This window comes from Dipodomys spectabilis, unplaced genomic scaffold (assembly GCF_019054845.1).
Source record: "Dipodomys spectabilis isolate Male_0828 unplaced genomic scaffold, ASM1905484v1 ptg000373l, whole genome shotgun sequence".
NCBI lineage: Eukaryota > Metazoa > Chordata > Mammalia > Rodentia > Heteromyidae > Dipodomys > Dipodomys spectabilis.
Genome location: NW_024871050.1, coordinates 2,551,844 through 2,579,628, shown reverse-complemented (window position 1 = coordinate 2,579,628; position 27,785 = coordinate 2,551,844). Strand labels below are relative to the sequence as shown.

General features: G+C 41.0%; 2 protein-coding genes across 3 annotated transcripts in view; one reads left to right on the top strand and one right to left on the bottom strand.

The window, feature by feature from the left end:
* Positions 1-7,885: 7,885 nt before the first annotated feature.
* LOC122096439 (basic proline-rich protein-like) lies at positions 7,886-8,341 on the bottom strand. The gene has a single exon (XM_042666995.1). The coding sequence runs from the start codon at positions 8,339-8,341 to the stop codon at positions 7,886-7,888; it is 456 nt and encodes a 151-aa protein (XP_042522929.1).
* The window catches only part of Ica1l (islet cell autoantigen 1 like), a 41,680-nt gene continuing 22,087 nt past the window's right edge, over positions 8,193-27,785 (top strand). For both annotated transcript variants that reach the window (XM_042666984.1, XM_042666983.1), the window contains exons 1-5: positions 8,193-8,263; positions 14,359-14,473; positions 17,059-17,227; positions 21,641-21,713; positions 26,150-26,273. In XM_042666984.1, the coding sequence (XP_042522918.1) occupies positions 17,066-17,227; positions 21,641-21,713; positions 26,150-26,273 (359 nt within the window). In that variant the 5' untranslated portion in view covers positions 8,193-8,263; positions 14,359-14,473; positions 17,059-17,065. The remainder of the gene's footprint in view (positions 8,264-14,358; positions 14,474-17,058; positions 17,228-21,640; positions 21,714-26,149; positions 26,274-27,785) is intronic.

The window sequence follows — 27,785 nt, the reverse complement described above, 5'->3', positions numbered from 1 at the left end:
TCCTCAGATCTCAGCCTCCCAAGTAGCTAGGATTACAGGCGTGAGCCACCGGCGCCTGGCACATTCTCCATATAACACTGGTATTTATGCATATGTACAAAATAGTTAAAGTAAATGTCTTTCTTAAATGGTTAAAAACAATTTGATTTTATCACTGAATTCAGTGATAAAATAATTCAGTGAATTCACTGAAGTATATTTTAGTGCCAAAACAAATCAAATGAATAAAGGTAGACAGAAATTTCACACAAAAATTGTTTTTGTGCTAGGGAAAATTTCATCATTTCTGTGGTCTCTGGATCACAATCATTGTGAAAGGGCAAAGATGGGTGTGTGTGTGTGTGTGTACTGCCCTGGGGCTTGAACTCAGTGCTGCTCAAGGCTAATGCTCTACCACTTGAGCCACAGCTCCACTTCTGGCTTTTTTATGGTAGTTTATTGCCTACTGGGCTGGCTTTGACCCATAATCCTCAGATCTCAGCCTCCTGAATAGTTACAATTACAGGCATGAGCTACCAGTGGCTTAATATGTCAGCCATCTGGGGCTGACCAAATGGAATTTGTATATCCTAAGTGGTTAAAGTAAAGAGGCCTGTTAAGATGGAAAGAAGGAAGTTGCATCAATAACTGAACCCTTGCTCATTCTCAATCCTGGTGCTGTGGCAGCAGAATGCATTCATGGTTTACACATTACTCCTCAGGATGAACAGTATGAACACAGCATTAGTGTCCAGGTATCATAGACAAGAATTGCATCTGATCTATCCTCTGTCCAATTCCTTTGCTGGGTAACTCAGGTGGCTAGATGTTACTAGAAACAGGAAGAACATTGAAAATCAACAGAAACCTAGAACATCCAGCCCTCTTAAAATATATTGCTTGTTTTTTTTCCTCAAAAATCTAGAGTCTACCTTTCTGGGCTGCCTATTCTCCTGCAGAGGCTGGAGTGACGAGACAGATGACTTACATGTGTTCATTTGCTCCTAAGACTACTTGGGAAAATGAATGGAGCTGCTTTCCCAGCACTGGGAGAAGCAGACTATCAAAGAGGTCAGAAGCATACTAATACCAGCTCTCCCACCTTTTGTTACCAATTTCCTTTTTTTTCTTTTTCTTTTGTACCAGTCCCCAGAATTGAACTCAGGTGCAACGGAAGACTTAAGGTAGGAGGAGTGGCATGGAGTAACCAGCATTGTGGGGGGAAAAGTTGGCTTTTAAGGCTATCAAGTCAGGCACCAGTGGCTCACACCTGTAATCCTAGCTAGCTACTCAGGAGGCTGAGATCTGAGCTTCTATATTGGTTAACCACCAGAAAAACAAGTGGTGCTGCGGAAAAAAGTTGTTGAGCACTAGCCTTGAGTAAAAGAGCTCAGGATCGGTGCCCAGGCCCTCAATCCAAACCGCACAATCAACAACAAAAAAATTTTAAAGTCTGTCAAGAAAATGAACACTAAGATTAGTGAAGATGCAAGTTAGCTGTAGCACAGGGATAAGGACAGACATCAAATATGAGGAAGGAAGGAAGTATAATGGTCAAACACCAAGAAATTTTGTATTTCTCTTAAATCCACTTCAGAGTCTTCATAGACAGATTGACAGATGTTTTGAAAACAAAACCTTGCTGTGATGATTTCCCAAAGAGTAAGAAATTTGTGTTATTTTAAAAAGTTATTCTAGGGGCTAGGAAGGTGGCTCAGTGGTAGAGCGTTTGCCTTGCATGCATGAGGCCCTGGGTTCGATTCTTCAGCAAAAAGAAAAAAGCCAGAAGTGGTGCTGTAGCTCAAGTGGCAGAGCGCTAGCCTTGAGCTGAAGAGCTGAGGGACAGCGCTCAGGCCCAAAGTTCAGGCCCCATGACCAGACCCCCCCCCCCCACACACCCAAAAAAAAAAAGTTATTCTATATAAAATGGGAAAACAGCTTTTCTGATCAGTATTTGCTTTGAATATCTTTTTTTTGTTAGATTTAGAATTCCATTTTATAACTGCTATCAACAATGCATAATATAGTCCAATGTTCCTAGCATGACTGGAGGGAAAGACATATGAATGCTTAAATTGATATAAAATATACAAGATTGCATAATTGAACAACCAGTAAAAACAATCTGGGAATTTGACAGTAACATTGAAATTTTCAAACTTGCTAAAATTATTTTGAAGCATTCTAATTCTGAAAAATAAGTTGTTTATATTATATATGTGTGTGTGCGTGTACAGTAAATACATTAATAACTACTAGTTAGAATCAGGTTTCATAGGCAAAGGAAATGCCAGTTTGGGTAATCAAGCTGCCAGGTAAGAAAACCAAAACAAACAAACAAAAATATATATGTAGCAATTGAATACTTAAATATTGACTCTGTGCATGCATGTTTAATGGGGCTTGAATTTAGGGCCTGTTCACTGTCCCTTAAGGTTTTTCACTCAAGGTTAGCATTCTCTCACTTGAGCCACAGTTCCACTTCTGGCTTTTTGGTGATTAATTGGAGATTAGGAGTCTCAGACTTCCTGCCTGAGCTGGCTTCAAACTGCTATCCTTAGATCTGAGCCTGCTGAATAGCTAGGATTACAAGAATGAGCCACCAACACCTAGAAATACTGATAGTTTTACTATCATTTATAAAGTGTCAAAATAACAGTCCATTGATTTTGCAGATTTAAGGATATAAATTATTTCTTTGTGTCTATAAAATGGCAATAAAAGTATTCTACCATAACAATTTGCTGATATAAACACTGAATTATATACATTTTTTACTTATTTATTTTATTGGTACTGGCATTTGAACTAGAACCTTGACCTTTCTAGGGAGGCTCTCTACCACTTTACCCACACTCCAGCCCCTTCTCTTTTTTCCCCCCTTCAGTTAACTTTTGGATAGGATCTTCAATTTTTGCTCATGCAAGCCTTAAACCATGATCCTCCTACCTCCGCTTCCCACATAACATAGGCTAACATGCCTGGCTTGTTTGTTGAGATGGGGGTCTATCAACATTTTTCCCAGATTGGCCTTGAATCACAATCCTCCCAGTTTGTCTCCAGATTAGCTGAGATTACAAGCATGCTTCACCATGATCAGGCACTTTTTCTGTATTTTGCTGTATACTTGCTGCTCACACCTACAATCCTAGCTTCTTGGGGAGCTGAGAACAGGAAGACTGTGGTTCAAGGCTAGCCAGAGTAGAAAACTTTACAAGATGCCTAGGCATATATTGAATGCCTATTATTCTAACTATGTGGAAGGTTGAGATCAGAAAGATTGTCATTCCAAGTCAGCTTGGGCAGGAAAATTAGAGACTGAGACTTTTGTCTCCTCTGAGGGAAGCTGGATGCTCTGGTGTCTGCTTGCAGTCCCAGTGGTGACTGGAAGCCTAAAAGTAGACTGACTGCGGCTAAGGTGTGTACCCACACAAGAAGGTAGATCTTATCCTAACAAAATACGTAAAACCCAGTAGATGTATAGGCTACCAATATTCCACTAAGTACAAAACCTGAGTTTCCCTAGATCACCCTGCCTCTCCACACAAAAGGTGAGTTAAGAGTTAAGTGCTGAGATGAAATCCATGTTTAGGAGTCAACTGTCAAAATAGTGTATGCCTGTAATCCTAGCTACCAGGATGTTCACAAATTCCAGGGCAAGACCCTGGAATTCATAGCAAGACCCTGGGTTCAACCCCCAGCACATACACAAAAAGAAGACAACTGTAATATAATACTTAATTCAGTGTGTTAAACATTGTTAATAACTTGTACTTCATTGTTTATGGAATGTCAAAAGAAAGTACACATACAGGTTCTTTTGTTTCTAAAACTGAAATCTTAGATTTTCTATCTAAAAATCTGTTGAGTCCACAAGGGAACCCAGGTATAGAAGGCTGACTAAATAAATACTTTGTTGTATGTGTTACTCCAAGTATGCTAGGCAAGCAGTCTACCACCGAGTCACACACACCCCAAGTCCTACAAACCCTTTTATCATGCACAAGAATGCTGTTTTTATGAGTCACAAAATGCGTGTGAAAATGTTTCTCCTGCCAGGTGCTAGTGGCTCACACATGCAATCCTAGTTACTCAGGAGGCTGAGATATGAGGATCTCAGTTTGGAGCCAGCCAGGGCAGACAAATCTAAGAGACAGCCCCAATTAACTAACTACAGCTGGCTGTATGGCTTAAGTGATTGAATGCTAGCTGTGAGTGTAAAAGCCTAAGAACCAGTACAAAAAAAAAGTCTTCCCCTAAATATGAGCAATGTTATATTTATTTAAATGGCACTTGTTAATACTAAAATACTGTCTCTGTTCAGTTTAGCATGGTTTGCCGTTAAAATTAATTTCAATTTAGTATGTATGATTTTATTACTTTAGTAAATATATCATTGTTACTTTAATAATATATAAACACATACATTAAAGAGATTACTATTTTCATAAAGGATTTGTAATGAGTAAAAGTAAATGTTAGGAATCACTTATATAATTGTATTGTGTTACAATGTTAAAAAAAATCATAATCTAACCAAGTATTGGTGGTGCACACATAACCCTAGCTACTTCAGAAATTAAGATTGGGAGGATCTTGGTTCCAAATCAGAAAAGCAGAAGTCGTCTCAACTGAGAGCTGGGCACACTGGTATGTGCCTGCCATCCCAACTATGACTGGAAGCCTAAAATTGCTGGCTGGAGACCCATGGGATCAGGAGGCTGGACTCTATCTCAAAAATAATCACAGTGCGAAAAAAGGGCTAGGGGTGTGTCACAGCACAAGTGCCTTCCTGGCAAGTAGTAGGCCAAGTTCAAACCTTAGTGCTCCCAAAGGAAAGAAAAACCACAATCCAGACAGTTTAAGTACCTAGTGGGAAGATATGCAGCCAGTTAATGATGGGGCTAGGCAACAGGCCTCAGCAATAAAAGACTGCAGAGAATTGATTGTTAAGAGTTCCAGAGAAAATTCAGGAGCATGTCAAACAAGTCTGTGCATAAGATATAAACAACGCGCCTGAAACTAATGCTAATTATGTCAACAGTTTCAGGGGTGAGCAATACTTTTTAAATATATGTCCACTATATTTCACCTTTTTAAAAAGTCATCTTCAAAACAGCCCATAGCGTTTGTTATCCCAGGGTTGGTAGATTTTTTAAAGGGAAAGGTAGGTGAAATTCTGAAACTGAAATCCATGTTTCTGTTTAAAATTAAAAATATGAAGTCATCTTAATATAAAACATCCAATTCTAGCCCTCCTTGAACAAATGAAAATGTAGTAGAGACAATTTGTTTACCGTACATTGAAGTACTGACTACTGCCAGCATCCAGGTTAGTAGCTCTTCACTGCATCACTGCTAACCTGTAATGTTCTGACTTCCCTGAGAAGATCCAGAATCTTGATCAAGGAAGTGGAGTACCTTGAACAAATGGAGCTACTTCCATGACATCAAGTTTAGTAGATCCCTAATCATTAGCCAAATCATACAAGTGATAGAATAGTTTTAATACATTTTCTAATTACAATTAGCTGATGTTTTCACAGTGCAAACAAAGTAAAGATTATTCTTTAAGGAACTTGGACTCCAGATGTGGATCCCATTTGTGAAGCTTCCCACATTTCTAGTCATCTAGGAAGCCTGTAGAAGTCTCTGAGGGGGGAGCGAGGGGGAGGAAACCCTGTTTACACACTATAACTGTGTTAGATATGGAGAGAACGTGAAACAGAAGTTCTGTGAATGTTTGCATTTCTAAATGAAAATAAATGCAAATAGAAGTATTTAAGTGATGTTAAATACTTCCATTTTCTTTTAAAAAGTGGGTATGAAACACTAAAATGAAACTCATTTCAAGGTTAAAGGATTAGTACAAGCCATTTAAACATCTGATCAATCTACTAGCAAAAGATTACTAATTGGTTCCACAAACATGAGTATAATAAGACCTGACTCCTGGCCCAGGAAGAGCATCAGTAGCTCAGCATTCTTTGCCCAAAGCATTCCTATGCTGTGTCCACTTAGACACTTCGTGATTTGTGAAAAAGTGCAAATACTACATTGAAAATATTGTGTACCTTTCTGTGATGCTATCCAATTAATAAACTAAACTCTCAATTTGATTTCCTGATATGTTCCTTGGAGGACTTTTCTCTGTTTCAAGCAATGCTAAAGAAGATCTTTATTAACTCTCTTAAATTGCAATTTAGTAGGATAAAATATCCTAAGAAATTTACTATCGGACATAGGAGTACTCGTTATTTTGCTTACAATGTTGGTCACAAGAAAAAGGTTCACTTGTTTTCAATTATTTTATCCTTCATTTGGCAATTAGCCATCTTCCTTTTAGTTCATTCACTGGTGGATAAATATGAATAAGTATGTGTGAAGCATAGTGCTGGGAGATAAGGCTGCAGAAACGTCTATGTTTGGGGCAGCTCAGTTTGTAATGGGAAAGCCAGACAGATAGGTAATTAGAGTAAGATACTAAATGAGAGGATATGGCCCCCAGGAGGATACAGTAATCATATGTCAGATGCTAATTCTAACCCTTTTCAAGATCTAGACTCTGAGTAAAGTCGATTCTTTTTATAAAAAAAAAAAAAAAAAAGCTCATCAAAAGACTAAGTTAGCCCTTGCTAGCTTTTTGCACTATTCTAAACTTACTTTCTCTTGCCCCCAGTTTTTTACAGTATTTTGATATTAACATTCTTTACTCTGACCCTATTTTTTTGTCTTTCATAATCTTTGTTGTTGTTGTTGTTGGTTGTGGGGCATGAACGCTGATCCTCAGCTCTTCAGCTCAAGGCTAGCACTCTACCACTCAGGCCACAGCACCACTTCTAGCTTTTTCTGCTTATGTGGTGCTGAGGAATCGAACCCAGGGCCTCATGCATACAAGGCAAGCACTCTACCATTGAGCCACCTTCCCAACCCTTTCATAATCTTAACAGGCTTCAGTTATCACAAGGGTAACCCTTTTCCTTGCTAAGCCTATGTGCCATAGATGTGATGAATTCATATATTGCAAGGCTTTTAGCAAAGCTGTTACAAAATTTGAGTAACCTGCCGGGCGCTGGTGGCTCACGACTGAAATCAGGAGGCTGAGCTCTGAGGATCATGGTTCAAAGCCAGCCACGGCAGGAAAGCCTATGAGACTCTTAGGTCCAATAAACCACTCAGAAAACCGGAAGTGGTGCTGTGGCTCAAGTGGTAGAGCGCTAGCCTTGAGCTGAAGAGCGCAGGGACAGCGCCCAGGCCCAGAGTTCAGGCCCCACAACTGACAAAAATAATAAAATAAAATAAAAATAAAAGGAAAAATTTGAGTAACCTTAACATGAAAGCATTCGAAGCTTACTGAGCTGTCTCCAACCAAAAGCATTTGTCTCATTTTCCCCCCTGAGAATTGGACACTTAGAATTGACATTTAGTTACTGATGCTGGGTCCTGGGACTTGAACTCAGAGCCTTGCTCTTGCTTGACTTTTTCCACTCAAGGATAGCATCCCAAGAGCCACAGCTCCGCTTCCAGCTTTTAGCTGTTTATTTGGATATAAGGGTCTCACCGACCTTACCTGCTCAGGGGGGCCTCGAGCCTCGAGCTTCAGATGTCAGCCTCGCCATCAGCTCTGACCACAGGCGTGAGCCGCCGGCACCTCGCACAACCAGGATTATTTCTGACCTGTGAGGTCAGTTGCTAACGGCTAGGAGGCCCCCTTAAAGTTTTCAAACCAGTGAGTTAGCAGACCGCGGGCGAACACGCCCCACGTGCTGCGAGACCCCGGATCTGGGCGGCGAGCGGCTGCGGCCCGGGCTCCACACCCGCCCGGCCGGCCTGTGGAGGCCGCGGCCCCTTCCACTCACCGACGCGGGGGGCGAGGTCTCACAATCCCGGCGGCCCGGTCCCTTTATTAAGTCAACACGCCTTCGGGGCCGGGGGTCGGGCCGGGAGGGTTCCCGAGCCCACTCCAGGATGGACCCTGGGAAACCCGAGCCCACCACGTCCGGTCCGAGAGCCCCGCGCGTGGACGCCGCGGCAGCCAGGGCGGCGCGGCGGAGGCGCGCGCCGGGCCGCCGGGTTTAAATCTCCCGCCTTCCGCGGCGGAGCCCGACACCTCCACGCTCCGGAGCGGAGGGGCGCGGGCTGAGGGAGCAGCCCGACTAGCGTCGCGGGCTCGCGGCGGCGGCGGCGGCGGCTGGAACGGGTGAGGGGGGTCCGGACGCCGAGCGGCCGGGTGCGGCCCGAGCGAGCCAGGCGGCGACGGACCGGCGCGGCTCCAGCGGGCGCGGTAAGCGACCCCGACCGCGTCCGCCCGCTCCCCCGTGGGGCGGCTGAGCGGCCCCGAGGCCAAGCCCTTGGTTCCCATGGCGACCGGGGGGTGGGGGCGCGGGCCTGGCGCGCACGCGGCCTCTCGGGGCCTCTCCGGACCCCGCCGGCCTCTCCACTCCCCGAGGGACCCCCGGCCCGGCGGCCTCCCAGCTCGGCCAGGCCCCGGTGCCCGCTCTGCCGGCCGTTGTGCCCTCACCGCCCGTCAGGAGAGGCTCCCGGCGGGGCTGGGTCCCCACCCGGACGGGTCGGAGCTGCGGAGGGCGCCCGCCCAGCCCATGGAGGACGAGCGCGGCGGCCTGGGCCGGTGGTGTGGGGGTGCTTTCTCTCGCAGGTGGGGATCGCTTCCGATGCTGCTCCCGCCTTCAGGTGCCTCCCTGCTGCCCTCCTTTGTGCGTGGTGCTCATCTTTTATTTTGTTATTGTTTTGTGATGGGGATGTCTTCCTGGGAACGGGGACCTCTGTTTACGAAGGGCGGGGGGGCGGCAGGTACACGATGTGGGGTCCTCTGCGGAATGCACCAACTCCCAGTGGGGCGAGGGCGGGGGTCCGCGCAGAAACCCCGGGGTCCCGGGGCTGGAGGAGCAGGTGTCCGGCCGCTCCTCACCTGGGCCATGATGTCAGCGGCGGATACCTGATGCTCCAAGATGGAGAAGGGGGGAGATGAGCCCAGCCAGGCGACGAACCGGCTACGCGGTGGCTTCGCCAGGAGAGGGGGCGGGATTCTGGCTCCTGTCAGACAGGAGAGCACAGTAACTGTGATAAACTCCGGGTCACTGAAGTAGCTTGTGGGGAAGCTGTACTTCTGAGTATGGATGTGTTGATTTACTTGATTCCCACCCAGGCTATGCAGGGTGTAAGGCGATATTGCTTTAATCATCTTCACATCAATATTTATGGAGTAGCCACGGGTGCCGCCTTCTTTACTAGGAGTTAATTATGCATTTATTGGCCAGATAGCCGCTACTCGTGGTAGGTATATGTTTTTATAGAACTAGGTCTTTCATTCGTTTCGTATTTAGCCGTGCTTAACATTCAATGTTCTTTGAATTGTTTGTGTTTCATAGTGCAGAATGGTTGTACATCTAGGCACGGAAGTGCAGCTAGTTGCAAGGCGTTGTTCTGATTACCTGTAATTATAAATTGCCAGGCAAATCATTATAATTTTAGAATTAGAAGGGTGTTTGGAGATCAACCAGTGCAAACATGAGACTGGTAGAACAAGTAGGAAGCCATATTTTTTTATTATAAATGCTTATCATAAAACAATTACTAAAACAAGATATCACTAATTGAAGAATATCAAAATATGAAGTATTATATATACAACATTAACTTAATGTTCCGTGCTCACAGACTGTGATCTTAGTGTGAATTGTAGCCTGTAATTAATTTTTTTTTTACCTTTGAACTTTGCCTTTTTTAGTACTCACTGCTAAAATTTTATTCTTTTTATGTTCTTTAACAACCACAGTGAAAGACTTAAGTATATCTGGAACTGGAAAGTTTCCTTATGTGAACTGGTTTTTGTAACAAGTTCCTTATTCCCTTTTTTTTTTTTTTTTTTTTCCATTTTGCCTGTTTTTCATTCAGCACTTAATTTTACCATTTTTTCTGATGTAAAACTTCCAGGTCTCTGCTGGTATTCATGATTAAAAGTCACGTTCTATGTATCTTAATATTTGTCATTACTGACCTATTTTCACATATCGCATGAGAGTTTTGTTTGTTTCTCCAGGGGGAGATCTCAAGGTCTTGCCTTTGCTCAGCCTGTTTGCTTCGCTGATACTCTACTACTCCAGTCCTGCTTTTTGCTGGTTATTTTGGAGATGGAGTCTTGTTCTGGGCCAGCTTAGACTCCTAGATAGTTAGAATTACAAACATGAGCCACCAATACCTGGATACTGTATTTTCTTTTTGAAACAGGATCTTTTGTACATAGCCCACACTGGCCAAGAACTCATTATGTAACTCAAGGCTGCCTGTGACTCCAGTCTTCCTGCCTCATCTTCCCAAGTCCTAAGATGACTTTTTTTCCCCCCTGTAATACTAAGGATTGAACTCAATGCCTCACAGTTGCTTGAAAAGCATAGTACCTCTTGAGCCACTCATCAGTCCTTTTTGTGGTAGTTATTTTTGAGTTAAGTTCTTGCTCTGTGCCCAGGTCATCCTAGATAGTGATCCTCCCATTTGTGTTGCTAGGATGACAAATGCTTGCCACTATGTCCAGCCAATAAGATGGAGTCTCCAGCTGGGCACCAGTGGCTCAGGCCTATAATCCTAGCTACTCAAAAGACTGAGATCTGAGGATCACGTTTAGAAGCCAGCCCAGGCAGGAAAGTCCATGAGACTTTCATCTCAAACAAACTACTCAGAAAAAGCTGGAAGTAGCACTGTGGCTCAAGTGGTAGAGTGTTAGCCTTGAGCACAAAGAGGCCCACGGACAGCATCTAGGTTTTACGTTCAAGCCCCAGGACAGCCCCCCCCCACTTCCTGCCCCCCAAAAAGGTGGAGTCTCCAGCACTTTGTCCACTCTGGCTTCCAACCACCATTCTTCACTCTCTGTCTCCCAAGTACCTAAGATTACAGACTTGAGCCACCACACTCAACCCAGCTAGTTTTCAATTTTTTTATTAATTTATTTCAGATTTTTTTTAACACTAAAGTAACATAATATGTTTACAACATATTTTTAATTATTTATTTTATGTTTTACATAAAATGAGCCCAGAACTTTACCCATGCTAGGCAGGTAGCTACAACACTATCTCTCTTGCCCAAACAATTTTTAAATCTTTTCCAGAATTGTAGTTTGTGGGGTTGTTTTTGTTTGTGTTTATGTGTGTTAAAAAACAAAAACAGGAAGTGGTGCTGTGGCTCAAGCAGTAGAGCGCTCACCTTGAGCTGAAGAGCACAAGGACAGTGCCCAAGCCCAGAATTCAAGCCTCAGGACCGACAAAAACAAACAAAAAAGAGTCTTTCTATAGAGCCAAGACTAACCTCAAACTTGTTATCTGCCTAACCCAGCTTCCTGTTGGACTACAGGTGCACAACTACCGAACCAGCTTGGGAATTTTGATCTTTGAGGATTTTAGACTTTAGGGATTTTGCTTTGGGACATTTCAACATTCTGGAATGTGATGTTTGGGATGTTCTCTAGGCATTATAGCCCAAACACAATTTGGAGAGTCATACCTTGGAGATACTGTGAGTTCAGTTCCAGGCCACTATATGAAAGTGAGGTGGACAACTTTTGGGGTTTCCCACTGCATATAGAAATTCCGTTTATACCACAGTCTGTTAAGTGTGCAATAGCGTCATGTCTTAAAAAACACATACTTTAATTAAACTACTTTATTACCAAAAATGCTAACAATCACTTAGTCTCAACAAGTCATAATCTTATTGCTAGTGAATGGTCTTCACTAATGGCTGCTGACTGATTAAGCAGTGGTTGCTGAAAACTGGTGTGGCTGTGGCAATTTTTTTCTTCCTCATCTTTTTTTTGGCAGGCGGTGAGGAGTGAGGAGGGGGAGACAAGGTCTCATGGCTCAGGCTAGCCTGGATTTCTGTGTTTCCTGAGCAGGCCTTGAATTTATGGCCCTTCTGCTTGGGATTCCAGACAGACATTTATCACCATGCCTGGCCATGCTGTGGAAATTAATGAAATTCACCACAATAAATTGTCAAATTTACCAACTCCTTCTTTTAGGACAGATTTCTTTGTAGCAAGAAATACTGTTGGACAGCATTTTACTCACATAGCACTTCTCTTCTTGGCCTCCTGAGTAGGTGGGACTGTGGCATGCATCACTGTGCCCAGCTTAGCTGAAATACTTTGAAAGGATTTATCTTTTTTTTTTTTTCAAGTAAACTATGTAGTAAATAGATGTGCTGCTGTCCAGGCTCGTTCCATTTATAGAGCATAAGCAGAGGAGACTTAGTTCCTAGTATTAAGGAACCTAGGATTTTCAGAATGACTGATGAGCATTGGCTTCTACCTAAAGTCACCAGCTGCACTAGGCCCTAACAAGAGAGTTGTGTTGTCTTTGAAGCTTTGAAGTCTCTCTGGCTATGAAAAGCTCTAGATGGCATCTTCCTCCAGCAGGAGCTGTTTTGTCATTGTCATTGGAAGTCAGTATGTAAGCGCAGCCGCCTCATCAGTGCCGTGCGCCAGGTCTCCTGCTTCCCCGGCAGCACTTCCTGCCTCATCTTGCAACTCTGCTTGTAGCTAATGTTCTTCTGTAACTCCCTTCTTCCCTCTGCTTTTATAGAACTGAAGAGTCGGGGCCTTGTCTGACTAGGCTTTGGCTAAGGCAGACACAGACCAATAAACCCTTCTCCCTATCAGCAACATGACTGGCTCCATTTCTCATCTGCCTTTTCACTAGAGCAGCACTTTTACTTGGAGAATGTTTCCTCTGTCTTTACAGCTAGACAGTTTAGCATATAATACCTAGCTCTGGGACTACTTCGGCTTTCAACCTGTCTTCTCAACTAAGGTCGGAATATTTGATAGATTAGAATCCCCATCATAAAAGCAATGCTAGAAAACAGGAAGACTAATTTTCCAATGGAAGATCAAAATAAAGCCATTTTAAGCGTGCAAGGACTCACAGAAATTACTTGAGTCTCTCTTTTAGCTGAATAAGGGCGACACAGTAGAATAAGGACCCTCCAAAGATATCTCTTATTCTCCTAATTCCTGAAACCTAAGAATGTGTAAGCTTTTGTGCAAAAGTGAATTTGGCAGATGTGATTAAGAATCCTGAGACAGGTATCCTCTTCTAGGTGGGTTCAGTGTATTCACAAGGATCCACATAAGAGAAGCAGAAGGGACAGAGAACCCAAAGGCAATATGGTAAAACAGAAGAATGTCATAGATGGATTGAAATACGCTGTGCTGCTGTAGCTGTCTTCCTGGGCCTGGCTTATTTCACCTTGCATAATGTCTTCTAAATTCATACACATCATCACAAATGACCATTCTTTTTATGGCTGAATAGTTCTCTATTATACCATATATTTAGCTATTTCATGATGGACTGTTAACATTTATTCTTTTTTTAAAGTTGGGAATTGATATAGGGAACATATATGCTAGGCAAGAACTTTACCATTGAGCACCACCCCAGCTCAAATATTAGCATGTCCAGGAGTACCTTGACCATGAATTCTCTGAAGTCTTATCTGAAACTGTCTTTATTTTTCTCTTCAATTTTTATATTTTTAGGACAAGGTGTGGCCAAGTAGGTTAGGCTACCAGTAGGTCTCCTTCCTTGCCTTATGATTAGTGATCAGCACAGGTCTTGAGAAGGCTTTGTATATAGATTTGGGAGATCATTTCCTTTTTGGTTCTTTCCCATCTGGGATATTACTCCTGAATTATTACTGGTTATTCTGACAACCTTGAATTCTGACATCTGATTTCGCAAGTCTGAAAAACTTTGCTTTCTTCCAGTTCTGCCCACAGTGGCAAGTAGACTTAATAGTACCCTCAGCTAAACTCCACAAACATATAAACCTCACCTGGGCAAATTCTCCCTCCCAGCCACTGTTTGTACTTGCCAGGGAACGTGTATTCTCTGCAAGCACTGTAGCATTCAGAGAGAAAAGGGAGGAGCCGTTTCTTTAACTGCTGAACCTCATATGTTATACTGGATAAATTGCTAGACATAATCTGGAATAGAAAACAGAGAATTTCATCTTTCATGGAGATGAGAGAGTGGTAAGAGTACAGGAGTATTTGGTCTGACTTGTGTCAATGTGGAAGTCAACTAGGAAAATAAGTCTGCTGACAACTCCTACATAATCAGGCCTGTAGTCAATTTAGTAGGCAAGATAAATGGCTTGTCATACAATTAGACTGATCCTCATAAATGTTCATCTAAGAGCTTCTGGTGAACTGAAGGCTGTTGAGAGCACTGACAATCAGAAACTGGAGCAGAGAGCATAAATGCAAGTTTTCCCCAAAACTGTGTGTCACACAGTTTGGTATTTATATGGAATCCAAGCTCCTTAGGAACCCAAGATTAAATTCTCTCTTTTCTATTCCAGATTATGTCCAGCCAAGTTATCCAGGATAGCACATGAGGATCAGCAGTTAAACGGCGACTGATCTGGATTGCCCCAGAACCTAGAGGATATATATCCAAAGGAGAATATTCACAGCGTATGTGAAAGAATGGCCACCTTGTGGACTTTTTGAATTTACCTCTGTTCTATTTTACACTTTTTATTTAAGTCTACTTTACCTGATACTTTATATTTATTTGGTATATCTCAAACCATTCCTTTTTTTTTTTTTAATTTTTGCTGATCCTGGGGCTTGAACTCAGGGACTGAGCTCTGTCCCTGAGCCTCTCTGTGCTCAAAGCTAGTGCTCTACCACCTGAGCCACAGCACCACTTCTGGCTTTTTCTGTTTACATGATACTGAGGAATCAAACCCAGGGCTTCGTGCATGCTAGGCAAGCACTCTACCGCTAAGCCATGTTCCCAGGCCCATTCCTTTATTTTTATTCCTTCTGTGTCATCTTGTTTTCAGTGGATCTCAGAAAAGCATATAGTTTTGTGTGTGTGTGTGTGTGTGTGTGTGTGTGTGTGTGTGTGCCGTTTTATATGACTAGCTTCTTTGTATTTAAAAGGAAGTCTGTGTTGACCATTTAAAATAACTAACTGATCTTACTCTAGCATCTTGGTTTATACTGTTTGTTCCATTGCCTTAGTCCTCCCACTCCTCTTATTCTAGCTTTCTGCTAATTTTTCCACAGCCTTGTTTTGCTCCTAGTAATTTATAAATTAGAAATCCTATTTTTATTTAATTAGTAAGCACTTCAAAGGAAAAAGGAAAGAACCCTCTATTTCTTTCCCAGTATGAGGATTGCAGTCATACCATTGATGCTCTAGAAATCATGGATGAGTCACATACTTGCCTTTTGTTCCTAGTCTAAGGTTATCAGAATAATTTAAGCTTTGAGTCAACTATTGTTTCCTTTTATACATCTTCTAAGAAATACTTTTCACATTTGCATTTCTTTAAATCTATAACATCCTTACAGATGTTAACTATTTTAGAACAATTACTTAGATACACTTTTTTTTAGACAGTCATGGGTCTTAGAACTCTGGGCCTGGGTGTTATCCCTGAGCTCTTCAGCTCAAGGCTACTGTTCTACCACTTGAGCCACAGTGCCACTTCTGGTTTTCTGGTAGAGACAAGACTATTATGGATGTTCCTGCCCAGGCTGGCTTTGAACCACGATCCCCAGAGCTCAGCCTCCTGAGTAGCTAAAATTATAGGTGTGAGCAATGGGTGCCCAGCTTAGACAAACATTTTTGGTTTTTTTGTTTTGTTTTGTTTTGTTTTTGTCCGTTGTGAGGGCTGAACTCTGGGCCTAGGCGCTGTCCCTCAGCTCTTCAGCTCAAGGCTAGCGCCCTATCACTTGAGCCACAGTGCCACTTCCAGCTTTTTCTGCATATGTGGTGCTGAGGAATTGAACCCAGGGCCTCATGCATGCGAAGCAAGCACTCAACCACTGAGCCAACTTCCCAGCCCAAGACATTTTTTACATGAGGAAAAAGTATCTTATTTGAATATATATAAAATAAATTGTTGACAGATAAATTTAGCAAACTTAGTTATTAGATATGATCTATACTTACCAAGGGATATATGTATCTTCTTTTTTTACTCTTTTTTTCTAGTCTTAGATCTTGAATTCAGGGCCTAGGCTCTGTCCCTGAGCCTCTCTGTGCTCAAGGCTAGTGCTCTACGACTTGAGCCACAGCACCACTTCTGGCTTTTTTTTTTTAGTCCATCGTGGGGCTTGAACTCTGGACCTGGGTGCTGTCCCTCAGCTCTTCAGCTCAAGGCAGTGCTCTACCACTTGAGACACAGCAGCACTTGTGGTTTTCTGATGGCTGATTGGAGATGAGAGTCTCACGGACTTTCCTGCCTGGGCTGGCTTTGAACTGCAATCCTCAGATCTCAGCCTCCTGAGTAGCTAGGATTATAGGTGTGAGCTACCAGCGCCTGGGCTTTACTTCTGGCATGCATTCTAGGCAAGCACTCTACCACTAAGTCACATTCTCAGCCCCTATTTATATATCCTGAAGTGAAAATTTTAACAGCTGTACTCTACAAATTGTTGGAAAAGTCGGCGCCACATTTTTAGATTGATGACTATGTCCATCTCTATTTCTTTTAATAACCTCAATATTGAAGGTTTTAGTTTTATTGATGTATTCAAAATCAAGGCTTTTATGTGATCTTTAGAGAAAGGTAGGTTACTAAAGCTTTGCCTCTCTGAAAAAAAATTTTAAACTGTATTCACTTACATAGCAATTGTAACTACAAAAAAATTTTCTTTAGGAATATATAAAAGTGTATATACAAGTTTCTTTGTTTTACAGTATTATTACAAAAGTAAAAATTAGAAACTAACAAATGTCTTTCAGTAAAGATTGGTCAAATAGAATTATTCCCAGACATAATTGCAAAATTGTTAGTTTTATCACATTTGCTACCTAACCAAAACTAATACGCATCATTAGTCTTTTTTTTCCCTACTTCTTTTTCAAGTTACAATTATAACATACATTTATACCATACAAATACAAGCACGGCATGTCTCTGAACATCAGTGTTCCATTTAGTACTTTTTCACTTTGTCACTGATGTTAAATATTGACTAGCTAAATAGATACTAATTATTGATTTTTAAGATGAAGAGTAATTTTAATCTATTTGTTGTAGTTACTCCATGGATTCCTTTGGGCAACTCAGACCACAAGATAACCAGTCAGTAGTCAGCAGAATGCAAAAGAAATATTGGAAAACAAAACAGGTCTTTATCAAAGCAACAGGAAAAAAAGAGGATGAGCATGTGGTTGCATCCGATGCTGAACTGGATGCTAAACTTGAGGTAAGTTTGAAAATTCTGTGTCCACGAACTGGTTGTTCTTTTGGAGTACAGGGGAGACTATAATAAGCTTTTACATCAACAATTGTAGATAAAGGCATGATCACAGAATCTTTATTTTCAGCTCTCAATCAGAGCTTCTAGATAAGAGGTCACAATTCTCACAATTGAGAAAAAAATCACAGAACTGGTAATATGATTAGATATCTAATAAACTAGGGTAATTTCTCTGGGACATGTAGTTTTTTTTTTTTTTGGTCGGTCGTGGGCTTGAACTCTGGGCCTGGGCGCTGTCTCTCAGCTCTTCAGCTCAAGGCGAGCGCTCTACCACTTGAGCTACAGCGCCACTTCCGGTTTTTTGTGGTGGTTTATTGGAGATAGGAGTCTCACGGTCTTTCCTGCCTGGGCTGGCTTTGAACCGCGATCCTCAGATCTCAGCCTCCTGAGTAGCTAGGATTACAGGCGTGAGCCACCAGTGCCCGGCTGGGACATGTAGTTTTAAAGCTAAATACTAGTGAAGTAATTGAAATAATATACTCATTATTATATTGCTTCTCTTCACTTATTCATTCTTGCCGTGCTGAGGCTCAAACCCAGGGCCCAATGCTTTTAGGCAAATGTTTAACCACTGAGCTACATCCCCAGCCCTTTGGAGTTTTTGTTGTTGTGTTTTGTTTGGTTTTGTATAGGCTGTACCACAAACCCAGCTTGTGTCTGTTATTAAGAGAAAATATTATTGAGGAACTTTTTTCTATATCGTGGGACTTGAACTTAGGGCCTGGGCACTGTCTCTGAGCTTTTTGTGTTCAAGGCTAGTGCTCTACCACTTTGAGCCATAGCATCACTTCCATTACTGAGGAATTTTAAATAAAAGGAATAACTGCCCTGAAGCAATTTAAAACCTACAAACATTTATACTGCTAACTTAAAGACAATCTCATGTAAATTAATGAAAAATACTGAATTTTTAAATGCAGATTTACGCATACCAGGCACATATTAACTCTTAGACATATTTCCAAGAAGGAGTTCTGTTACGATTAGAATCTAATCATTATGTTGGGATTCTTAAAACAATAGGGCCAATTAAATATTTCTTGGTTTACTAAGTATTTTCATTTTTCAAAATGTGAATAAACCTATGTCACTGCTGTAACAAAATATGGAAATAAGCCAAGCACTGGTGGGTCACACCTATAATACTGGCTATTACGGATGCTGAGATCTGAGGATTATGGTTCAAAGCCAGCTCTGAGAGACCGTTATCTCCAATTAACAAAAAGCCAGAAGTGAGGTGTGGCTCACATGGTAGAACATCAGCCTTGAGTCAAAAAGTCAAGCAAGAGTGTAAGGCCCTGAGTTCAAGCACCAGTACTAGCACCAAATGGGGGTGGGCGGGAAGAAATAGATAACAAGTTAACAAAGCTTTGTTGTTTGTGTTAAAACGTATTCCTCTTATGATTCAGTAGTAAATGTAGAAAAGTGACTAGTAATATCAGTTATTTTAACACTAAGACAACTTGTCACCATTTCACAGATATTATTTATATTGTCAGATAACCTATAGGTGACATACTTTATATTTATTGTAAATTTGTCCAATAAACAAATTTTGGGAATAAAACATGAATTTTCTCCCATATTTGTATTATTTTTAAACTGTAGAAATATTTTCATTGTAAAAATAAAAATTGTAGTAAGTCCTGCAATACTTATGGGAAAAAAAACCATAATCACTTCATCCTAATTTTTTACATTCTTTTAAATTATTTTCTTCCATAAACATTGTGTGTGTCATATATGTTGTCAAGTGTAATCTACTTTTTGTTTGTTGTTTGTTTTTTAAATTCACTTTGGGGTAATAGTTTTGTCCAAGGTTTTAGATGAGCAGCACTTTAAAACAAATTGGCTTGGTGTTTTTAAGTTAATCATATGCTTAATAAATATGTGTTTTTTGCATTCAAAAAAAAACATTGTGTGTGTGTGTGTGCATGCATGCATGCATGTGTGTGTTTGTGAAAAGAGAGAGATCAAGCCAGTACTGGGGCTTGAACTCAGGACCTTGTGCTTATTCCTGCTTGGCTTTTTTACTCAAGGCTGGCTCTCACGAGTCACACCTCCTCTTTGAGCTTTTTTGCTGGTTCTCTCTTTTTGGCTCAGACTGTGATTCTCTTCCCTACACCCACCCTACACCTTCCTTGGGTGGGATTACAGGTATGAGCCACTTTAGGATTCTTGATAATATTGGAAAATAATTTTTGATAATCATTGAGTTAATATTATACATTGTCAAGGTCTTTTAAACAATGAGGCTGGGGGAGGGGAAAACAATGAGGCTGCATGCTAAAAAAATCTATGCTACTTTATCTGGGAAAACTTTTAAGTTTATGTGTAAAATTATGTGTATAATAATGTTTTTGTCTCTAACTTTCATGTGCTTAATTTTGAAGTGAGAGTCTACCGTGTATTTTCTGTTATCATTTAGCAACCATTGTAAGAATTAAAAAGCAATTTTTTTTATTTTAACTTATAGTTTAACTGGTTAATAAAAACATGAAATTTAACCAGACAAGGATGGCTTATGCCTGTAATCCTAGCAACTCGGGAGGCAAAGATCCAAATATCAAAGTTCAAAGCTAGCCTGGGCAGAAAAGTCCACAAGACCCCATCTACAAACTAGCAAAAAGTTGGGCTGGACCTATTGCTTAAGTGCTAGAACATCAGCTGAACAAGCAGGCTTAGTGAGAAGGAGCCCCTGACTTCAAAACCTAGTATCAAAACTTACAATAAAAGCTGAACTTCTTAGTGGGGCACTATGTAATCTTCGACATGTTTAATACAGAGTCAGGTTGAACATATCTTTTCAAACATTTATCATTTCTTAGAGTGAATACTTCAGAAATCCTTTCTCTGGCTTTTTCAATCCTGTAGCACATTATAGTTATCTATATTCATACTGTATAATAGAATACCAAAATTTTAAATGTATTTTTATAGTAAATCTACTGTTTTGCTTGGAAGATGTCAGAAAAAGTCAGACTCAGAGTTAATACACTTTGTAATACTGTCTTCTTTTTTCAGCTGCAGCTGGTAGTATTTGATCTAGCTTATATTAGATACACCTTTTTGTTGTTTAGTTTGTTGTTGAGTTTAGAACATATTCTACAGATATTTTTTTTTTTTTTTGTCGGTCGTGAACTCTGGGCCTGGGCGCTGTCCCTCAGCTCTTCAGCTCAAGGCGAGTGCTCTACCACTTGAGCTACAGCGCCACTTCCGGTTTTCTAGTGGTTTATTGGAGATAGGAGTCTCACGGTCTCTCCTGCCCGGGCTGGCTTTGAACCGCGATCCTCAGATCTCAGCCTCCTGAGTAGCTAGGATTACAGGCGTGAGCCACCAGTGCCTGGCTCTACAGATATTTTTAATGGTCGTGGGGCTTGAACTTGGTGCTTGGGTACTGTCCCAGATCTTTTTGTCAAGGCTAGCGCTCTACCATTTTGAGCCACAGCACCACTTTAGATTTGCTGGTGGCTAATGGGAGACAAGAGTCTCCTGGACTTTCCTGCCCAGGCTGGCTTTGAACCATGATCCTCAGATCTCAGCCTCCTGAATAACTAGGATTACGGGCGTAAGCTACCAGTGTCTGGCTTATTCCACAGATTAATCTCATGTTTTTATTACTATTTTCTCCAACTCTTTTACAGAAAATTTAAATGTGCTGTGTACATTAGAAGTAAAACAAAAACTGTCAAAACAGGAAGAGTAGATATAACGCTTAAAAAGTAAACGCATAGGGGGCTGGGAAGGTGGCTCAGTGGTAGAGTGCCTGCCTTGCATGCATGAGGGCCTGGGTTCGATTCCTCAGCACCACATAAGCAAAAAGAAAAAAAAGCCGGAAGTGGCACTGTGGCTCAAGTGGTAGAGCGCTAGCCTTGAGCTGAAGAGCTGAGGGACAACACCCAAGCCCAGAGTTCAAGCCCCACGACTACACCCCCCCCCCAAAAAAAAAGGAGACACATCGGGCTGGGTGTCAGTGGCTCATGCCTGTAATCCCAGCTACTCAGGAGGCTGAGATCTGAGGATCGTGGTTCAAAGCCAACCCGGGCAGGAAAGTCCGTGAGACTCTTATCTCCAATAAACCACTAGAAAACTGGAAGTGGCGCTGTGGCTCTAGCGGTAGAGCACTCGCCTTGAGCTGAAGAGTGCAGGAACAGCGCCCAGGCCCAGAGTTCAAGCCCCACAACTGACCAAAAAAAAAAAAAAAAAGGAGACACATATATACTTACAAGAAATATTTCACAGTCCAGGAAAACTTAATATTTATAAATAGATACTTGCAAGAAAATGTTCTGGTTTATAATTACCTGTAAATTATATGCATCATTCTTTAAATTGTTCTGATAAAATTTATTTTTCAAGGTTTTTCATGCCATTCAAGAAACATGCACAGAACTTCTGAAGATAGTGGAGAAATATCAGCTGAGACTCAATGGTATGACATTTAGTACCTGATGACTCCAATATAATGGGAAAGTAGCAGTATATTAAACTGTATTATGAGTAGTTTTATGGCAAAATATGAGTATTTATGGTGACCTGTTCTCGCATACTCATATCTTTTCCTTTTTCAGTTCATGCAATTCTCTGACACCTATTCATTATGGTGGTGTCCTATTTTATTGCTTAGAGTATTAAATACATTTGCTTGTGTCACATAAAATATCTCTCTTGGCCCCTACAGCCAACCCCCTTCCTCTGCTCCTCTGACAGAAAAATTTGACACAACAGATTTTGCAGTCTCTATTTGTCCTCATGCTTTATCTTATACTCACTGGAGTCTGATTTTCATCTCTACCACTCCAAATTTTTTTGTGCGTGTGCCAGTCCTGATGCTTGAACTCTCAGGGTCTGGGCACTGTTCCTGAGGGTTTTGCGCTCAATACTAGCACTGTACCACTTGAATCACACCTCCACTTCTGCCCTTTGAGTAGTTAACTGAGGATAAGAATCTCATGGACTTTCCTGCCCAGGCTGGCCTCCTGAGTAGCTGGGATTACAGGTGTGAGCCATTGGTACCTGGCTCTATACCAGATTTCTTTTTTTTTTTTTTCCCCACCAGATTTCTTCACTTTGCTGTCACACAACACACTTCCCCGGCTTCCCACTTAAACTTCATTCCTTCCTGCCTCTGCTGGATTCTTTTCTCTTCATGACCTTTTCTGTTAACTCAACCTTAGTATCTCTTCTCTTGCTTTAAGTAAAGTGACCTAATAGATGTGGCAAGCCCTTACTGAACTATGTTGATTTCTTTCACAGCAAGCATGTCTGTATAGTGGATTCTCTTAACTTCCCTTAGCTATCTTGTGAAGGCCATCTTTTTAATGAGGTCTTCCCTGAACCCCATGTCTAAAATGCAACCACTATCTCCTTCATAACTCCCCCTATCCACTTAACAATATTCAACATTTTATATCACTGGTATATACTCTAAGGACAAAAAATTGTCTCTTTTTTTTATATCTGTGTCCTCCAAACTCTAAAATGTCTAGTATAGTCAATATTCACTAAGAATTTACTCAATGAATGGTTTTTTTAAAGCTGTGTAAATTAACTCTTACCACTTTACAGTTAAAGCCCATGCATTGTCCCATTAAAGAAAGAAGTCTAATATGATATGATCACTCTAGTATTTTTTGTGAAACTGACAGGCCTATATTCTTTTCCTAAGAATAATAAACAAGTTTTTGTAATAAAATAAGAATGTTACATATGGTATTGAGTTTGGTATACTAATATAACTCTGAATTCCTACAAGTGAAAAACACTTAAAATAGACCAAACAATAAAGCAAGGGTTTGTAGAAATTGAATATATAGGGGAAAAGATTTTTTTTTTAGTCCAAGGAGCGACCTTTAAGGAATGAGAACAGCATCTGCAGAAAGAAGAGTTGGTAACTGAGTCTAATAGGGGATAAAGGAATAAAGAAAGTTTGGAGTCAAATTACTAAGCATCAAAATATTTGACCTAGCAGTAAAAGGTCACCATAACCACTAGACCATGGGAATCCTATAGGAATGAAAATGTTAAGAAACATTGACAAGTTTGTATGCCTTGAATTTTGCCCTTAGATCAATAATCTTTTTAACATTATGAAGGGATATTCCAGAATAAAGAAAAGATTATACATATATAAACTTCACTCAATAGTTTCAGTTTGAAATTGTGTATAAATGTGTGATTTCTTGGAGACTTACACTAATCTTTGGTTGGTAATAATACTAGACAAACATGGTAGATTTAGACAGTAGAGTGTTTTGAGTGCTGGGAATTAAATCTAGGGCCTCCTGAATAGTAAGCATTTGTTCCTTCAGTGAGCTACCCTAGCCTCCAGTGTTCTACCTTGTTATGAGACTCACTTGGCTGGGGATGTGTCTGTAGATGTGGGAGGCAGGTTGTAGCACACATTCATCTCCTGACCTTTCTGCATTGATAAAGGTAAGACACAGATTCAGTGATGACTTATGCTCAGTTGATACTTGATAATGAAGTATTTCAGCTTCTCAGCTTTTTTTTCTTTTTCAGAGCTGAGATCCAAACTCAGAGCCTGTTGATTTGATTGATTTCAGGGCAAAATTCAAAGCATACAAACTTGCCAATGTTTCTTAACATTTTCATTCCTATCACAGGATTACCTTGGTCCATGGGTTGCGGTGGCCTTTTACTGCTAGGTCAAATATTTTGATGCTTAGTAATTTGACTCCAAACTTTATTCTTTTATCCCCTATTAGACTCAGTTACCAACTCTTCTTTCTGCGGATGCTGTTCTCATTCCTAACAGGTCATTTGTTGGACTAAAAAAAATCTTTTCCATTGAATTAAATGCCCAACCCCATTTTCTCAGCTTTCTGAACCATCAGAAATGATGAATATTTGTCAGGTGTCAGTGGCTCATACCTATAATCCTAGCTACTCGGGAGGTTAAGATCTGACAATCATGGTTCAAAGCCAGACTCAGCCAGAAAAATCTAAAAAACTTTTATTTCCAATTAACCAGCAAAAAGCCAGAAGTAGAGGTGATGGAGCAAAAAAGTTAAATGAGAGCATAAGGCCCTGAATTCAAGTACCCAGTACCAGCACATACACACACACACAAAAGAAAATGAGAGGGTTTTTTTCCCCTAATAGTTTCATTGAGGCATAATTTATGAAGTTCTGACTCAAAGGTAATATACATCTTCAAGTAATCAAAATATTAAACTAACTCCCTAGATCCAATCCTCTCTGGTTCAATTTGGTTATTCAGGATATGGCACAACTGTTACTGTTCTCATGAAACATGACACTACAGAATATGTAGGCATCCTACGCCATTACGGCATCGTGGAGTCACTCTGTAGACACTCAGGAGCAGCCCAATGGTGAACCAGCATATGAGGAGGGCTGAGCTCTGTTGCTACCTCAGAGAGACCCGGGATTCTCTTTCAGTTCTTAACTTCGGTTTTCTGTCAGTGACGAAAAGTTAAATGAGACCTGGAATTTGTATTCACTGTAGCTCAATTGAAACACTTCATAAAAGCCTTTTTCCCCTTATCCATCTTACGGAAGCTACATTAGATCAGTGTTCCTGAAACTCTCTGTGCTCAGACCAATGTTTTGTTGTTTTTTTTAAAAAAAATTCTAATGTGACAGTCTGCAATAAAAATGAAATTTACAATGTTTAAAATTTTAAAATATGCCAAGAAAACTTTATTTGGTGTGTGTGTGTGTGTGTGTGTGTGTGTGTGTGTGTGTGTGTGTGTGTGTGTGTGTGTGTGTGTGTGTGTGTGTGTTGAGGTTGAACTCAGGGTCTTATACATGCTAAGCATGTGTTCAATCTATGGGTTGCACGTCTAGCCCCATAATTTTTATATGTTTTTTATTGTAAAGATACTGTACAGAGGGGCTACAGTTACATGAGTAAGGTAATGAGTACATTTCCTATCGACCATTGTTACCTCCTCCTTTGTTTTTCGCCTACCATCCCTTCCTTCCCCACCGCCCCAATTCCTCCTTCCCCCTCCCCTAATTTTTATTATTAGGTTTAACCTCTATGAGATACTCAGGCAAATTAGTAAAGTCTCTACACTGTTTTTCTCCATTTCTTTACTTCTCACAGTCTGGTAACATATATTCTAGACTGACTTTAGTCCATAGGCCACACTAAGTAGCAGTGTACTAGAAGACAGCCTTTAGAGTTTCTATAGCAGAATTTGGGTATCTGGGCGGTCAGAAATATGAAAGATGAGGAATATGCATAAAAATCTAGAAGAAATAAACAAGTATAAATATAAAACAAATGCCTTGCAAAAGGCAGTGATCCTAAAGTAGAGCTGTACATTTGAAGCTAAGCTATACTAATTTGTTTCTTTGGTTTGTTATTTGTCACTAATAACCAGTTTTCCCAAAGCAAGATCATTGATTCACTGCATCAAAGCCATCTGGAGTGCTTGTACAAAAAGCACATTGCCAGACCAATATAATCAGAACCTTTAGAAATAAAGTCTGGGAATTTTCACTTAAAAAGTCTCTTGCTGGTTGCCAGTGGCTCATACCGTAATCCTAGATACTCAGGAGGCTGAGATCTGCAGATTGCAGTTCAAAGCCAGCCTTGGCAGGAAAGTCTGTGAGACTCTTATCTCCAACTAACCAACAAAAAAGCTGAAAGTGGAGCTGTGGCGCAAGTGGTAGAGTGCTAGTCTTGAGCATGAAAAACTTCAGGGACAGTGCCCAGGCCTTGAGTTCAAGCAGGAGGCCCATCATCCCCACCCCAAAAAAAGTCTTTTTTTTTTCTCCAAATAATTCTTAGCATAGATTGCTATTGCTGTGAGAATTATTTCAGCTTCATGTGTGTAAACAAATGATGAAACAATTGTGTTTTTTTCCCTCTAGTTATGTCAGAGGAAGAAAATGAACTAGGGCTCTTTTTAAAGTTTCAAGCAGAACGTGACACAACCCAAGCTGGCAAAATGATGGATGCCACCGGCAAGGCACTCTGCTCTTCAGCCAAGCAAAGGTCTATCCTAGATTTTCAGCATCCTTCAATCTGTAGCCAATATAACACTTGTAGCATATGTATTTAAATGAGCATATTTGGGGAAAAAAGTTACTAATCAGTCTAATAAAGGGTTAAAAAAAGAAATATATTCTAGTATAGAATTGTTTTGATGCCTAGCTCTTAATTCACTCTTAATGTTTCTGGTTGCTTAATTCCTACAAATAGCCTCTAGGCTCATATTTATATTTGTTGTCATTTGGTGGTATTGGGGTTTGAACTCAGAGCTTTGAGCTTCTTTACTTACTTGCTTCAGCTGACACTCTGTCACTTGAGCCCTGCTTCTAACAGCCAGCTTTTTATTGGTTGTTTTGGAAACAGAAGACTCACTTGGATATTTCTGCCGCAAGCTGGATTTGAGACATGATTCTCCATATAGCAGCGTACTGTGTAGCTAGGATTATAGGCATGAGCCACAGTGCCTGGCTGTATTTTTATTTCTTGAGTGGTTTAATAATATAACAAAATGACAAAAATCACTATTTAAAATATGCATATTCTACTTTTCCCTTTTTAAAAAAAAAAACAAACCACTCTCTTTGGGTTTTTTTGGCGGGGGGGGGGGGGGGTCCGGTTGTGGGGCCTAAACTCTGGGCCTGAGCACTGTCCCTCAGCTCTTCAGTTCAAGGCTAGCGCTCTACCACTTGAGCCACAGCACCACTTCTGGCTTTTTTCTTTTTGCTTATGTGGTGCTGAGGAATGGAACCCAGGGCCTCAGGCATGCAAGGCAAGCGCTCTACCACTGAGCCACCTTCCCAGCCCACCACCTTCTTTTTTAAAAGGGCTTCGTGCCTGCCAGAAAAAGGGCTGTATCTTACCCCTAGTCCTTCTTCACTTCATGTGGTTATAGTACTCACCTTTGGGTATGTTAGGACTTCTTTTAAATGTAGGAGTCTTTTCTTTCTTTTTTTTTTTTTTGGGGGGGGGTACAATTGTGGGGCCTGAATTCTGGCTTGAGCGCTGTCCCTCAGCTATTCAGTTCAAGGCTAGTGCTCTACCACTTGAGCCACAGCACCACTTCCGGCTTTTTTCTTTTTGCTTCTGTGGTGCTGAGGAATCGAACCCAGGGCCTCAGGCATGCAAGGCAAGCGCTCTACCGCTGAGCCACCTTCCCAGCCCCTCTTTTCTTTCTTAGTTACATAATTCCCTTCCATTTATTATTTCACCATTTTTTAGCATTAAAGTACCTGTTATGAAGAACATCCTGTAAGTAGTAATTATTAAGAATAGTCCAAATATTTTCAAGTGCTGGTGGCTCGTGCCTGTAATCCTAGCTATTCAGGAGGCTAAGATCTGAGGATCACAGTTCAAAGCCAGCAAAGGCAGAAATGAGACTCTTACCTCCAATTAAACACCGAAGGAGATGGAATTAGAGCTGTGGCTCAAGTAAGAGAGTTCTAACCAATCCAGGCCCTGAGTTGATACCCTAGGACTGGCACCAAAAAAAAAAAAAGTCCAATATTCGTATTTCAG

What these genes read in the sequence shown, in the direction of transcription:
- LOC122096439 (XM_042666995.1), bottom strand. Translation starts at nt 8,341, where the DNA reads ATGGGAACCAAGGGCTTGGCCTCGGGGCCGCTCAGCCGCCCCACGGGG.